This window comes from Vipera ursinii, assembly GCF_947247035.1.
Source record: "Vipera ursinii genome assembly, chromosome: 1".
NCBI lineage: Eukaryota > Metazoa > Chordata > Lepidosauria > Squamata > Viperidae > Vipera > Vipera ursinii.
Genome location: NC_139512.1, coordinates 336,472,795 through 336,489,147, shown reverse-complemented (window position 1 = coordinate 336,489,147; position 16,353 = coordinate 336,472,795). Strand labels below are relative to the sequence as shown.

Sequence of the window (16,353 nt, the reverse complement as noted above, 5' to 3'; positions counted from 1 at the left end):
TAACAGAAACAGACAGGACCTGGCCTGTGACTGAGAGGAAGAGAGGGATAATCACTCCATAAAATAAGCTGAGCCAGCCGCCTCCCTCCAGTGCAGCTCTCACTTCAGCACAGAACGAGGGAGGACTGGCCCCTTTTCCCTCCTCACAAGGCAGCCCCTCTGCCAAAGGAATACGCACGAGGTATCTGAACGATCCTTCTCTCTCACATGCTCCAATTCTAAGCTGGAAAGTCAATTATAAATTCGAAGCCCTGCTTTAGAACAGTTTGAGTGGCACATCTGGAGAGCCCAAAGAAGACTCACTGGGGACTGATTAAACTCTTCTCTGGCACGGTTATTACGGCATTTTAATACAAATACAACTCCTGCTTCTATAAACTCAGGCCAGATAGCCAGAGTGAATCGGTTTATTACAGTATTTTAAGGAGGCTGACAAGATTATTAGCTGCCTAATCTAGTACATTCCGAAATGTTCCCTAAAAATTAGAGCCAAAATATTTATCAGTGGCTCAGTGGGTTAGGATGCTGAGCTTGTCGATCAGAAGGTCGGCAGTTTGGTGGGTCGAATCCCGAGTGCCGCGTAACAGAGTGAGCACCTGTTACTCGTCCCAGCTTTTGCCAACCTAGCAGTTCGAAAGCACGTAAAAATGCAAGTAGAAAAATAGGGACCACTACAGTGGGAAGGTAACAGCATTCCGTGCACCTTTGGCGTCTAGTCATGCCGGCCACATGACCACGGAGACGTCCTTGGACAAGCGCTGACTCTTCGGCTTTGAAATGGAGATGAGCACCGGCCCCTAGAGTTGGAAACGACTAGCACGCATGTGCGGGGAAACCTTTACCTTTACCTTATTTATCAGTTTGTTACCATGGTCTATGAGGCTTCTATAGGAAATTAATTTTAATTGTTTCTAGTCTAATGACTGTTCAGGTGAATGGGCCACATATCTACAGTTTGTGAATGATGTCTAAACTGCAGTCTTTCTATCTCTGATGAAAAAAGTCCAGCTGTTGCATTGTTTTCACTGCTTACTCTCAATCTCTGTCAGGCTTCGCTGGGCTTTTTCTGTATCCTCGTGCCTCTTTTTCCATTCATCCAGTTCCGTGCGCAAGAAGTCACTCTCATCCAGTGCCTGCTGCTTTAGGTGCTTCTGCTCTTCCAGCTCAGCTTCCAGCTCACTGATACGACCCTTCAGCTGCATTACCAGGCGGTGACTCTGCAGGTACCGTATTTAAAGAGAGGGTGAAACAGAAAGATCACTGGGAAACCCTCATGGTATTAAAGCAATTACCCAACTTTTCCGTGTATAAGACGCTAGTTTTTCCTACAAACACCCTGTTCAAAAATCAGGTGCGTCTTATACAAGTGCAGCATCTTATACACAAAAAAATAATGGTAACCTCTGCAGCCCAGGGCATGCCTATATGGGTTCTTTACATGCCGCTGCCATGCCGCCTGGTGCAGGAGGATATTGCTGGCCCGAGATGCTGCCTGGTGCTGGAGGACCACACTGCCCCAAGGATGCCACCGTTCCCACTGAAGCTGCCTTCTATGACCCGTTTTTCACCGGCGCAGCTCGGGCTGAAGCTGCAAGAGACCCCGGGAAGTCACCTCGGTACAGTGATTGACAGCCGAGGGGGTAGGCGGGACTAAGCCCGCAGAGCACCATCTGATTGAAGGAAGTTGCCTCCCTTGTCTGATGGTACCGAGAAGTACCAGTAATTGGGGGGGCGGATCTTATACAAGGGTGCATCTTATGGACGGAAAAATACGGTATACTGTTCTGGTTATGTACAGCTAAGCACACACTGCAACACATAAATCAAGACTGCATGTCAACCTGAAGCTTGATCCTCGACTTTGGAACTCTGCCACCGTTAGGTTTAAAAAAAGTGCCACTCCTTTGTTGGAGAGAGGCAGACAACATATAGACAAACAGAAAAAGGTAAATTCCATCAATATTTCTGGTTACTGCTTTTGAAAAATGGTCTGTGAAGGAAGTCTCAACTTCCTAGCAGCCTACATGCAGGCTATCAATGCTGCTTTATGAGATATTTACTGATAACAGATGCAAAAACCCCATATTTTTAACCAGCATACCTGTGGATCAATTCATCCTGGTCTCATGTAATTCAGAGCAGAGAAAGTGAAATGGAAATACCAAAGCAAATGTGAGTTTCTATATTTGGGCTTAGAAAAAACATCCTTGTAGTAATAGGCTTTAAATTTACCTCAGCTTTGAAGTTCTTGAGCTCATCCTTAAGTGTATCGATTTCTCTCTGCAGATGTTCAATTAACCTGTCCCTGGAAGGAGGGAGAAACACTTGTACAATTTGGATATTAATTTTTTTTAAAAAATTGGATGGGAGGAAAGCAAAGTCAGACCTCATGACCATATACAGATGAAGAAAGGAGCTGAATTAATATATTTTAAGAAAAGGTTCTTGGTGCTTCAAAGTAAACACATTCAGTCCTCTGTCACAAGCAATGAAGTTTATAGATACTTGGCTGTCATGCTATTATTTCTGCTATATGCCATTTATGTGGGGGATTTAGGGCATGGCCAGTGCCAGAAATATTATGCAGAAGCAAAAATATCCACATTCTGAAGCAAGAAAATATAAACCCAAAAATGAAACAAATTTCTATGTTACTGGCTTGTATTGTTGCTCACATACCTGGCACCCAGCTGTGTGGCAACAGCCCTGCCTGGGCTGCTCGACACCCTCTCAGGGTTGGCGGTGGAGTTCCCCAGGCTTATAGTGCTGGGTAACTTCAACCTGCCTTCCCTGGGAGGGTTGTCAGAGTTAGCTTGGGAGTTCATGGCTTCCATGACGGCCATGGACCTGACCCAGGTAATTCAGGGCCCGACTCGTGGGGGGTCACACTCTCGACCTGGTGTTTTTATCTGGGCAGTGGTTGGATGATCTGGGAGGGGGTTTGCCAGCCATTTTTCCCCTGTCATGTTCCGATCATTATCTCCTGTGGCTGGTCTTCCGCTATGCCACCCCCCGTCGCTGGGCTGCGGAACCGACCAGGTGGTTCCGCCCCAGGCGCCTAATGGACCCAGAACGGTTCCAGATGGCGCTTGGGTCTATACCCATCGCCCTCATTCACAGCCCGGCCAATGCCTTGGTGGATGCCTGGGAAAGAGCGGCCACCGAGGCACTCGACCGTGTTGTACCCTTGCGACCCCTGACCTGGCGCAGATCCCGTTGGGCTCCATGGTTTTCTGTGGAGCTCCTGGAGATGAAGCGTCGGAGACGGTGTCTGGAGAGCGGTTGGAGGTCCAGCCGATCCGAATCTGACCGATTGCAGTTAAGAACCTTCATAAGGTCTTATCTTGCGGCGATGAGGACAGCGAAGGCTAATTATTTCGCTGCCCTCATCGCGTCTGCAGATAATCGCCCGGCCGCCCTGTTTAGAGTGACTCGCTCCCTTCTTAACCAGGAGGTGAGGGAGGATCCCTTGCAGGGTCGGGCCAAGGAGTTTATCATCATCTGACGGACAAAATCGCTCAGATACGGAGTCTGACGTGGAGGAATCGGACGGTCTTGAGCATGTTATCTGGACTGAGTTCGATCCTGTTTCCCCTGATGATGTGGACAGGATTATGGGGAGGCTGAGCTCCACCACCTGTTTATTGGACCCGTGCCCCTCCTGGCTGGTTTTTGCGGCCCGGGAGGAGACACGAGGCTGGTTCCAGGCAGTAATAACTGCTTCCTTGAAGGAGGGTATCTTCCCCTCCGCCTTGAAGGATGCGGTGGTAAGACCCCTCCTCAAGAAGCCTGCCCTGGACCCGGCTGTTTTAAACAACTATCGTCCCGTCTCCAACCTTCATTTTCTGGCGAAGGTTGTTGAGAGTGTGGTGGCGCATCAGCTTCCCCTGTTCCTGGAGGAAACTGATTATCTGGACCCGTTTCAGGCCCGGACACAGCACGGAGACGGCATTGGTCACGCTGGTGAATGATCTCTGGAGGGCCCGGGACAGAGGCTGTTCCTCTGTCCTGGTCCTATTAGATCTCTCAGCGGCTTTCAATACCATCGACCATGGTATCCTACTGTGGCGTCTCAGGGGGTTGGGAGTGGGAGGCACCGTTTTACGGTGGTTCTCCTCCTATCTCCTGGGCCGCTCGCAGTTGGTGTTGACGGGAGGGCAGAGATCCGCCCCGAGGCCTCTCGTTTGTGGAGTCCCTCAGGGGTCGGTTCTCTCTCTCCTCCTGTTCAACATCTATATGAAGCCGCTGGGCGAGATCATTTGTGGTTTTGGGGTGGGGTATCATCAGTATGCTGATGATACCCAACTTTTTTTCTCCACCCCGAACCAACCCAGTGATGCCCTCACCGTGATGTCCCGCTGCCTGGAGGCGGTCCAGGTTTGGATGGGGAGAAACAGGCTTCGTCTCAATCCTGCCAAGACTGAGTGGCTGTGCATACCGGCATTTCGGGTTAACCAAACTATTCCATCATTAACGATGGGGGGTGAGGTGTTATCCCCCGTTGATAGGGCTTGCAACCTGGGTGTCCTCCTGGATTCGCGGCTCAGTTTTGAAGACCATATAGGAGCCGTGACCAGGGGGGCTTTTGCCCAAGTTCGCCTGGTGTGCCAGTTGCAACCCTACCTGGACCGAGATGCCCTACGCACAGTCACTCATGCACTTGTGACCTCCCGTTTAGACTACTGCAACGCTCTCTACATGGGGCTGCCCTTGAGGACCACTCGGAGGCTTCAGCTGGTGCAAAATGCAGCTGCGCGAGTTGTGATGGGGGTTTCCCGTTACTCCCATGTAACACCTCTGCTCCATGAGCTGCATTGGCTTCCGGTTGCCCTCCGGGTGAGATTCAAGGTGCTGGTGATCACCTATAAAGCCCTAAATGGCTTGGGTCCAGGATATCTGAGGGAACACCTGCTGCCGGCATCAAGTTCCCTTCGTCCTGTGCGCTCCCACAGGGAGGGCCTTCTCAGGGTGCCGCCGGTAAAAGAAGATTGCCAGCGGATAACACCCAGGGGGAGGGCCTTCTCAGTGGGTGCGCCTGCCCTTTGGAACCAGCTGCCCGTGGAGCTTAGGATTGACCCCGATCTTCAATCATTTCGCTGGGACCTGAAGACCTGGCTCTTCGAGCTTTCCGGCCCAGGCTGAGTTTTAATTGGGGTTTTAACTGGGGTTTTATATGCTTTATATTTTTTCAGGGATTTAGTTTAATCTTTTTAATTGTTCTTAATTTTTGTATTGACGTTTTTATGCCCTGTAAACCGCCCTGAGTCCTACGGGAAAGCGTGGTATATAAATTAAATTAAATTAAATTAAATTAAATTAAATTAAATTAAATTAAATTAAATTAAATTAAATTAAATTAATTACTGTATATTCCACTTTCACATGCTGCAGAGAGGAACAAGGTACTTATTTGCATAATTATATTTAGAGGTTACTCTACCCCCATCCCAAAAGGAGGATCTGCATTTGTCACTGTCCCATACATAAAGCACAGATTATGAAGATGCTTCCTGGTAAGTTATTTTTTTTCCATTTTCATGGTACACTGTATATGAAAAAAAATCTCTTCAGCAATAACGGAAGTAAAGTTTCCTTCAATACTAATACTAATACTAATACTAATAATGTTGCTAAGACTTACCATCAATATGATGGCACATAATCAATACAATATATACTATATATGCATTTTAACAGAATAACAGAGTTGTAAGGGACCCTGGAGGTCTTCTTGTCCAACCCCCTGCTCAGGCAGGAAACCCTATATCATTTCAAGACAAATGACTGTCCAATAATCACTCACTCACTTGTCATCCTTGGTCATCCCATTCTGGCTGAAGTTAAAGGGATCATTGCTGAAAGAACTTCCAAAGATGTCATCAAATTTATTGTCAAAGGGATTCTGGAAGTGAAGATGGAAGCAGTTAGCTTCATGAAAAGATAAACTTGCCTTGCACACCATCCCAACTCAAGGAAAGAGGGATTTGACTTAAATCTCAGGGAATTTTCAATAGAGGACTAATCAGAAAGAGACGATAGGAAGAATTATTGATACTGAAGCATATGTAGGAGCTGAATTTATAGATAGTGAACAGCAGGCATTATTTCTAAATCAGCTACACAGAAAATAATTTCCCCATTATTTTGTCACCAGAAAAACAATTCAAATCCACTTGATTTCTCCACTCTGCTTCCCCCCATCTTTTTCAGAGTAATCAGATCTTTCTATTTCATAGAAAATAGCTCTCCAGAAGCAGAAATTCCTAGAAAAAAATATCTTAGCACTGATTTTCCAACTCTTGAAAATCTCTGTCAACAAGACAGGCAAAGGCTAAATAGTGACAAAGTTTGCTAAACTGAAATACTATTTCACATCATTATAACCAGAACAAATGCCTTTTTCTTGGGATGGGTCTAGATTCTCCATTCTTCAAAGGAACTTCCTTCCACTCACCTGCTGTGAGGAGGTTTCCATCTCAACAAGATCCATGATGGGTTCACTGTCTGGGGATGAGGCTTCCAATGGGATGACCACGACAGGGCTGATGTGTTCAGAGAGTGCTGAAGCCCGCAGAAAGTTGGGGGGATTCTAGTGCATGGAACGAAGAATGATACAGAACTGTTGCACTGAAGAGGCTTATTGCATATACTAAGTCAATACTGTAGTGCCCAAGGTTATTGCACATTGCTCATTTTGGCATTCCAAAACTACGTCAAGTGGGGAGCAGAGGTGTAACAACCTCTATCCCCACCGATAACCAAAAATAATCTTTTCAAAAGCCTCAAAAAAAACAACAACAACAACCCTCAAACAAGCACAGAATTGCACCTACAGGAGAATGAGTGAATAAAGAAAAGACTGGACTCGGAGAGAAGATTTTGTGGTAAACAAAGTTTTACTTGGATGCAAAATTTTACTCTGGTGAGTTCAGCTGAGTAGTGTGGCTGTTGGCACTGTTGGAAAGAGAGGAGCCCTCCCCTTTGTTATGCTGAAGAGAGAAAGAGGAGACAAATCACAGCAACTCAGCATTTATTATCCCTTATTTTCTCTACATAAACTGTATTCTTTTTAATTTTTCAATGTTAACTGCATAGTTCTTTTTACCATCAACTCTGCATACTTTCAGAGATATAATTGCAAATGAATTAGGTGCAATTCTGTTTGCAAAGGTGTTTTTTTCCAGCCACAAGTGCTGCATATTTATAAGGATCTATAAGGATTATAATTTCTGAACTGTATTTTATATGGATTGAATATGAATTTTTATATATATTGAATGATCCTGAAAAAAATGGAATGATCATTTATTCAAGACTTTGTTTACACTACAAGGCTCTGCTTAAATTATAAACTAACCCTCTGGCTATTACAAAACAAGGCTATTTACACTAATCACAAAGCAAGACTGCAAATTTATGAGATTATAAACTTATTTACGAGGATTGTAAAACGCTGCCCTAAACTGCAATAAGATACTGCAGATTCTATTTATCTGAAATTATCACTCTACTTTCTTCTGTGGATTACAAAATATAAAGACTACAACATTTTTAGAAGAAAGACCCTCTTCAGTATTATTACAAATTACTATTTTTCTATAATCTTTTACACTAACTATAAGCTAATATTTCCTTTTTTTTCTCTCGGCTGAGATGCTATTTTTTCTTTTCAGCTGAGATTTTACTTTTCATCTTTTATTCATCTGTCATTTTTTAATACATCTGTGGATTGCAAACTATATCTACAGTGCAACCTTGCTTGCATTTAAGAAATAATGGTTGGAAACTGACCAAAGGAGAAGCAACCTGGAATTAAGGAGAAACGGTGAGGAGAATTAACCAGTGGAACAGCTTGCCTCCAGAAATCGTGGGCGCTCCATCACTGGAGGTTTTTAAGAAGAGACTAGACAGTCACTTGTCTGAAATGGTATAGGTTCTCTGGCTTGAGCAGGGGCTGGACTAGAAGACCTCCAAGGTCTCTTCCAGATCTATTCTATTCTATTCTATTCTATTCTATTCTATTCTATTCTATTCTATTCTATTCTATTCTATTCTATTCTATTCTATTCTATTCTATTCTATTCTACTCTACTCTACTCTACTCTACTCTAAAAAAGGTAAAGGTAAAGGTTCCCCCGCACATGCGTGCTAGTCGTTTCCGACTCTAGGGGCTGGTGCTCATCTATTCTATTCTATTCTATTCTATTCTATTCTATTCTATTCTATTCTATTCTATTCTATTCTATTCTATTCTATTCTATTCTATTCTATTCTATTCTATTCTATTCTACTCTACTCTACTCTAAAAAAGGTAAAGGTAAAGGTTCCCCCGCACATGCGTGCTAGTCGTTTCCGACTCTAGGGGCCGGTGCTCATCTCCGTTTCAAAGCCGAAGAGCCAGCACTTGTCCAAGGACGTCTCCGTGGTCATGTGGCCAGCATGACTAGACGCCAGAGGCGCACGGAACGCTGTTACCTTCCCACCGGGGCGGTCCCTATTTTTCTACTTGCGTTTTTACGTGCTTTCGAACTGCTAGGTCTACTCTACTCCTATTCTAATTCTAATTCAACATTAGCCACAGCAGGGACCAAAAGAAAAACTAAGAACTCCTCGAACTTGAAATTTCCTGACAGTAAGAACAATTAACCAATGAATGGCTTGCCTTCAGCAGTTGTGGGAGTTCTATCACTGGAGGTTTTCAAGAAGAAATCAGACAGACATTTGTCTAGAATAGTATAGGATCTCCTGCTTGAGCAGGGGATTGGATTTGAAAACCTCCAAGGTCCCTTTTATTCTGTTATTCATACATCCAAATGTCATACAGTTCCCTTAAGTCATAGCTGAAGCAGCCTCAGCATAAATACCATGAACGAAAATGAGAATAGCAAGTCTATGGATGACATTCACAAAAAGCCATGAACCTCACCTCAGGCAGCTGTGGGATCTGAATCAGCCTTTTGAAATATTGCAGGTTGCTGGAGCGATAGAAGAGATCCTTCAGCCTACAAAATTTAAGGAGAGATATATTACAGTTTAGCAAATTCTCTGGCCAGTTGGTCAGATTCAGAGGGAAGCAAAATGAAATGGCAATCCAGAATCAGGCTGGTTATTTAAAGTCAGAGAAGAGACATTTAATAGCAGCAATGTAGAAATGATAATGCAGAGCACTTGCAATACCGGTACAGGCATATTGACCCATCCTACCACTCACTGTAATTTTTAGATTAAAAAGACAACCCATCTTATTCAGCAAATAAGAGCACTGGGGTCCAATGTTGTCCTACTGATAGAATTTTGTATTTATTTAAACTGAATCCAAATTTGTGGGGATTTTGGTACTAGATTCAAGATTGTTTAGAAAGCTGCCAGTGGAAAAATTAATTAAATCTGTAATATACAAAACAGTGTGAGACTCTGTGAATTAGGTTTTTTTTGAGATTTTTGTGTTGTATTTGCATTTATGGGTGTTGTTCTTATTTCAGCTTCTAATTGTTTATTTATTTTGCATATTTTGCTTTTTGCTTTTCTAAAGTAATTATTGTTAGCATCTCCAGAAACACTTGTTTGAGATGTACAACCATATAAATTGAATATGTACATGCATACATAAACGAATAGAATCATAGAATCATAGGGTTGAAAGGGACCTTGGAGGTCTTCTAGTCCAACCCCCTGCCCAAGATGTATTGCATTCTGGACAAATGGCTGTCCAAACTTTTCTTGAAGACATCCAGTGTTGAAGCACCCAAACTGCAGGAAGCAAGCTGTTCCATTAATGATTGTTCTTTCATGTGGTGCAAACATAAATAGCATATGGTATAAACAGATATTGCCGTCCCTCTTTCATAATATTACAGCTAAACTCACCTAATGAGATTCAGGTCACTTAAAAGGAACAATAGGTTGAGTATTGCAAGCAACAACAATACATGACCATTTATTTACATATTCTGTTTATAGTTTTTTTTTACAAATCCATCAATAGTGTTTCTCTTAGGTTCTTATTTGAATAAAACATGAACCCAAGACCTTGTTCAGTTGAGGCAGCTCTGGCAAGCTCAGCATAGGAATGAAAAATTTTAAATAAGAGCAAGAGCCACTATTTCTTGGTCCCTCCAGGAAATTCCTGAGTTGCCTTGCTAATCATTTTCTATTTCAGAAAATGAAAGATCAGCTATATTTGTCCTTCATGCTAACACACTAGTTGAGGAAGTGGAACTAACAGAAATATTGTAGGAAAATTACCATATAATGATGGAATTTTTGATTTTAATTAGAACTAAAGGCAAGCGTAGGAAAATGGGCAACTTGGACCTTTAAAATAGTAGACTTTAATAATCTAAGCAATCACAAATAGGATTAGAGAAATTAAATACGAAATAGAGTTCAAGGTGTATGAGAGGTTCTAAATATACTGAAAGCATAATCAAAAATAATCCTGTTAAGGGAAAATTAAAGAAAGAAGCAGCCGGCTTCCGGTTTGCACGCACGATGCCAGCAGACACACAGGAAGAAGCTTCTCCCCACCGTCCGATCTATTTTCCTGGAGGACCCTGAAAAGGGTCGAAAGTCGCCCTGGAGGGGCGACCACCGTGAGGAGGCCCTCCTTGTGATCACGGAAGGGCGGCAACCCTCCATTTGATCCAGAGCAGCTCCTCTGCCCCAAAGAAGAAGAGATCGGCCATTAAGATGGCTGATCACTAAGCCGTTCCCTGCCAAAAGCACCAACAAGTACAACGAAGCAATCTGGAGGATCTGGGTGAGACCGTACCTTTCTTATTCCCCTAACTACTTTCCTGTGGGACCTTTTTGAAAATCTTCTCCCCCTCTTTTGAAAGATCGGCGACTGCTTACTTCAAGAACAAAAATTTTAAAGCCTTAAAAGAAACCAAATGACTAAGCTAAAAAATAAGCAACCTTATTTGTACCTTTGAAATTCCTGGGCTATTAAAAAGCTTTCATTTCTGCGGGGACCTACTACCCTATTTTCTGCTTAAGCTGTGAAAGAAGAGGAAAGAAAAATATTGATTAATTGGATAAAAGCTTCATATCAGTCTGGAAAAAGATTTTAAATCTTATTTTATATGCTATTGATGACATCTTGTGGCAAAACCTGGTATACTAAGTAAACCTTTTCTTTATTGTGAGAGCTGGCTGAAACACAGATTTGTCCTTGACACTATCTTTAAAGATAAGAATTGGAAACACCTGGCACCAAAAACAATCTCTAGGAATAGTGGAGGTGGACACTCACTGACTCTTATTAAAATAGCCTCCACGAAAGACCTACCTGTAAACATCAAAGAAATTCAAGGTACTAGTAATGGTGTTTAAAGCCCTACATGGCAGGGGTCCGGAGTACCTTAGGGAACACCTGCTGCCGGCATCAACTTCCCTTCGCCCTGTGCATTCCCAGAGAGGGCCTCCTCAGGGTGCCACCGATCAGAGAATGTCGATTGGTGGCCCCCAGGGGGAGGTCCTTCTCTGTGGGCGCTCCGGAGCTATGGAATCAGCTTCCGGTTGAGCTCCAGATGGCGCCCGATCTTCGCTCCTTTCGCCGCGATCTCAAAACATACTTGTTCGAACAAGCCGGCCTGGCCTGATGGGGGATTGGTGGGGTATTTTATTGGGGTTTTAATATGTATTGATTGTTTTTTAGTGGGCATGTATTTAATCATTTTTTAACTTTTGTAATTCTGTATTTTTATTCTTGCCCTGTTCACCGCCCTGAGTCCTTCGGGAGAAGGGCGGTATAGAAATATTATTAAATTAAATTAAATGGAGGATTATATTCCACCATTTAACTATAAACTGATACTTGAAACAATTCTGGCATTGACTGAGCAAACGAAAGCCAGACTGCAAGATAAATCTGACAGCTTAAATCCACCAAATGAAACTTTGACTTCAAATGATGAATTGACAATCCAAAAACAAACAGAAGAGGAAATTAACATCAAAATAGGAGATCCTAAAGAACAACAAATGCAATCTATTGAGAACCTTGATGCCCAAATCTTGATTTTAACTATAAAACCTACAATTCAAAAAACAATAGAAACTGAAGAAAGCAACACTAAGACGGAAGAAACCAAAGGCTTTCAAATATGGTACGTTGAGAACCGAGCCAACCAAATAATAACTATAACATCGGTCATCCCCTCTTATCTAAGCCAGATGAAAAAGCTAAATAGAATAAGCTCACAATTTCTTATTTTTATTAAATCCTATAAAAATAGGGGGGAAAGCCAGTTGTGCAGAGTGGTTATCAAAACGCCACGCTAGCAACCAGGGAATAAGTTTTAGTTCTGATTTAGGCACAAAACCATCTAAATGAGTGACCTTGGGCAAGTGACTCATTTAGTTCTAGGAAGAAGGAAATAGCAACCACTTCAAAAAAATCTTGCAAGAAACCTGCAGACTAGTCTACGCTATTGTCAGGAGTCAAAATTGATTTGGTACTACCTCCCCTCATCATCACTGTATAAAATACCCAGGGTGCATAGGAAAATTAAACACCTCCCTATTGCTTGAAAATACTAATCCCACTACAACGAATAATGTTGCCAAGGTTTGTGGAGCAGTGCTTAAAATCTGCCAGATGATGCCTGTGCCATAAACTGGTCTTAATGAGTAGTTTCTTTAAAAGTGCTTTGTAATGTGATAGATTTAGTTTGCTATGTATTAACTTTTATGGTCACCTACATCCATCTAACATTCCTACCTCTCCTTTTAGATTTTTTTAGACTCTTCTTTATGCTCTTTTTTAGACTTTTATATACATTTCATATTTTATGGCTTTTTTTCTTTTAAATTAGCCTTTGATATATCTTCTATGCTTTTTAATCCTGTGCACTCCACCCTCTTTTGTTGGTGTGTGTTTGTATGTGTGTATACATTTTAATATCTTTTTAATAATATCATTTTTTAAATTAATGTTTGTATCCCACTCTCCTTATGCTGGTCTATGACCATAATAAAGATATAACTTCAAGGGACACATTTGTTAACAGAAGTTAAAAAGTCCTAACTCTTGATTTGATAGCTGTAAGGAGTTGAATGAGGAGAAAACAGAAATATACCGGTAGTCAAAATGAGAAATAGTGTTGATCAGAGGACTTGCTCATTTGGGAACTAGTATGCAGCCTATTTTGACAGGGCTGGTTCCTTCTGAAGATAGGTTTAAAGGAGATTCCTTAATCAGATAGTGCTATGAAAGAGCACATTCGCACCATCAAAATTTATACAACCCATTCCCTCACAAGGTAATTTGAAACTTGAAGCATAGTCAACATCATCCTAACATCCAATTAGGCTGAACATTACCAGAGTTTGTGGTACTTGTAAGTTTAATGATCACAGAGAACATAATCCAATGAGTGCTCTCTCTTTTTCCTTCTAGCTGACCAATAGAAGAAAGTAAACAATATTTTTTCATTGGTGTCCTCTCCATGAATTACCACTGTTTATGAAAAATAAAAATATCCTTGCCATATCACACAAAAAGAAATAACCCTTCCTTTCTATGACCTCTATTTTTTTGTACATATTATTTATTTATCTGGGACATTTGTATGCAACATATCTCACAACTCTATTTATATACATTTTTATGGTCTGCCAAAATGAATCAATAAATCTTAAATTGCTGTGGAGGGAAAGTCAATGTCCTTGTGATTTACAAAGGTGGCAGGACAGCATGCACCAATTTTTCATCCAGGTACTTGGCTGTGACCAAGGCAGCACATTACTTGCCAGTTGGGGGAGGGAGGGGACAGGACGTGAATGATGCATATATGAAAAGAGATCAGAACAGCTTTAAGAATAGGATGCTGAACGTCTATGGCAGGGGTCTTCAAACTCGGCCCTTTTATGACTCATGGACTTCAACTCCCACAATTCCTCAGCCAGCATGCCTGGCTGAGAAATTCTGGGAGTTGAAGTCCATGAGTCATAAAAGGGCCGAGTTTGAAGACCCATGGTCTATGGGGAAGAGCAGCTTTATTGCACCTGCTGTACAACGACTGAGTTGGACTCAGGAGCTGAGAGTAGGGGGGAAATTCCCTCCAATGATAATATTACCAACAAGAGTGCATAACTGCAACAGGAGATCCCTGGAAACTTTGTGATTCAAAAAAGAAAGTGAACCCAGTACCACTTTCAGCTCAATAACAAATATAGATAATATCATGAGAATAAATCAGATTTTGTACTGAACCCAAATGGTTATAGTGTCAGAAAGTAGAAATATTTTTAGAAAATTCAAATCCGGGTAGTCTTTGACTTACAATTCATTTAGTGACCATTCAAAGTTACAACAGCACTAAAAAAGTGACATGACTGTTTTTCACACTTACAACCGCTGCTGCATCGCCATGATCATGTGATCAACTGACTCATATTTAAAACAGTTGCAGTGTTCTGTGGTCATATGATCACTTTTTGCAACCTTCTGGCAAACAAAGTCAATGGGGAAGCCAGATTCACTTAACAACCGGGTTACTATCTTAACTGTAATGATTCACTTAACAGCTCTGGCAACAAAGGTCATAAAATGGGGCAAAATTCATTTAACCACTATATCACTTAGCAACAGAAATTTGGGGCTCAATGGATGGCTAGAGAATTCTTTATTCTTTATCCAATTTATCCAATTGTTTGGATTTCTAGAGTAGAGTAGTGTAGAGTAGAGCAGAGCAGAGCAAGAGCAGGAATTATTTTGAAATGGAATAGTGCTGTGTTTTAGTTCTGGTTCTGCGTTTAGAGATAAGATAACCTTTATTGTCATTTTTTTACTGTGGGCACAACAGCACACATCAAAAATGAAATTTAGTTGCCTGCTCTCAAAGTGAAACACATACACGACACACACCTAAACATACTATATACAACATATGTATAGACCCACACCCCTACATATACATAACAAATAAATATTAAATACGGTCCATCTTGAATGTATAACGGAAAGAGGAAGCTTGAGATTTCACAAGATTAATGCTGTATGGGATGAAACTATGGCTGAATCTGGATGTTCTGCTGGATGTTCTACATTTCACATAATACTGTATTTCCCCAAAAGTCACTCATTCTAACACTTTGCCTCCTGCAAAGTTGAGGACTGTGCATTTTCCAACAATCAGACAGAACATATGACATCTGAATATAAACAGCCCACTGAATATAAGTGCATAGTGACCACTTTCCTAGCCATTATATAGGCATATTCCCTCCTCATCTCAACAAACAACTCCCTCCCCCCCCCGCGTGCGCGCGCACACACACACACACACACACACACACACACACACTCACTTTTTAAACTGCTCCAGGAAACGGTCTCTGTGGCCTTGGAGTGTATCAGCTGGGAGACCTAGAGAAAAGATATGAAGAGAAAGAATGAACAGGAGAATATTTGGATGGCTCAGCTAGCCATATCTGTGTAGACATGCAAACAAGAGAATCAGAGAGGCCAAGCGGCACTGCCTAGCAGCTGTGACTCACACAGAGAGAGACATGTCCAAGGCACTGAACACTGAAGGGGAACTACACCAGTAGCATGGATAAATTACAAAGATATATATAAGGCCTATCTTTTCAGGTTGCAAAATGCCCCAATAGAACTTTACATCCTTTGCCTTTAAAACCCTTTCTCTTAAGCTCAGACTGAGGGACTGTCTCAGTTTACTCTGTGATATACTGTATATGGTAAAAAATATCACTGTCTACTCTTATACCTCATGTTCCAAGACACTCCTATAATGATTGAACTAATGATTCACGTCACATTTAATTTAATCTTACTTTATCACCTTTCCTCTACCCTCACTGATTTTTTAAAAAAAGTAAACAAACAAATCCAATGTGGAAACAATAATACTGGCCTATCTCAAATGAGACTGTATTTCTAAAATATATCTGTGAAACAATTTCAAGATTAAAACAAAAGCAAAATATGATGAATTAATATATTATTCCCAGGACATTTTTTACTGTATAGTAATAAAACCTTGTAGGAGATCGGATGGAGAATGTCCTTGTCATCCTAATTACTGTAGCTAAAAAGAATGAAAGTGGTGATGGAATTCAGGCCAAAATGGAATAGATAGATTTGTACTTACAGGAGTGTAACTTGAACAGCAATTTTACTGTGTAGTCATAGAGGTGGCTGCAGTCTAGAATAACCTGAATCAGAGGGGCCAAGCGGCACTGCCCGGCAGCTGTGACCGACACAGAGCGAGACATGTCCAAGGAACTGAACACTGAAGGGGAACCACACCAGCAGCATGGATTATTTCAATTATCTTGACAGGATGGATAAATTCATGTTCTAATCACAGGAAAAAAAACCCT

General features: G+C 41.7%; 1 protein-coding gene across 1 annotated transcript in view; it reads right to left on the bottom strand.

Moving 5' to 3' along the window:
* The window catches only part of HIP1 (huntingtin interacting protein 1), a gene marked incomplete at its 5' end in the record, with an annotated part of 70,139 nt that overhangs the window by 11,995 nt on the left and 41,791 nt on the right, over positions 1-16,353 (bottom strand). Inside the window, 7 exons of the mRNA XM_083352296.1 lie at positions 1,034-1,217; positions 2,233-2,305; positions 5,808-5,902; positions 6,455-6,589; positions 8,927-9,002; positions 15,316-15,373; positions 16,122-16,262. Of these exons, the coding sequence (XP_083208422.1) occupies positions 1,034-1,217; positions 2,233-2,305; positions 5,808-5,902; positions 6,455-6,589; positions 8,927-9,002; positions 15,316-15,373; positions 16,122-16,262 (762 nt within the window). The remainder of the gene's footprint in view (positions 1-1,033; positions 1,218-2,232; positions 2,306-5,807; positions 5,903-6,454; positions 6,590-8,926; positions 9,003-15,315; positions 15,374-16,121; positions 16,263-16,353) is intronic.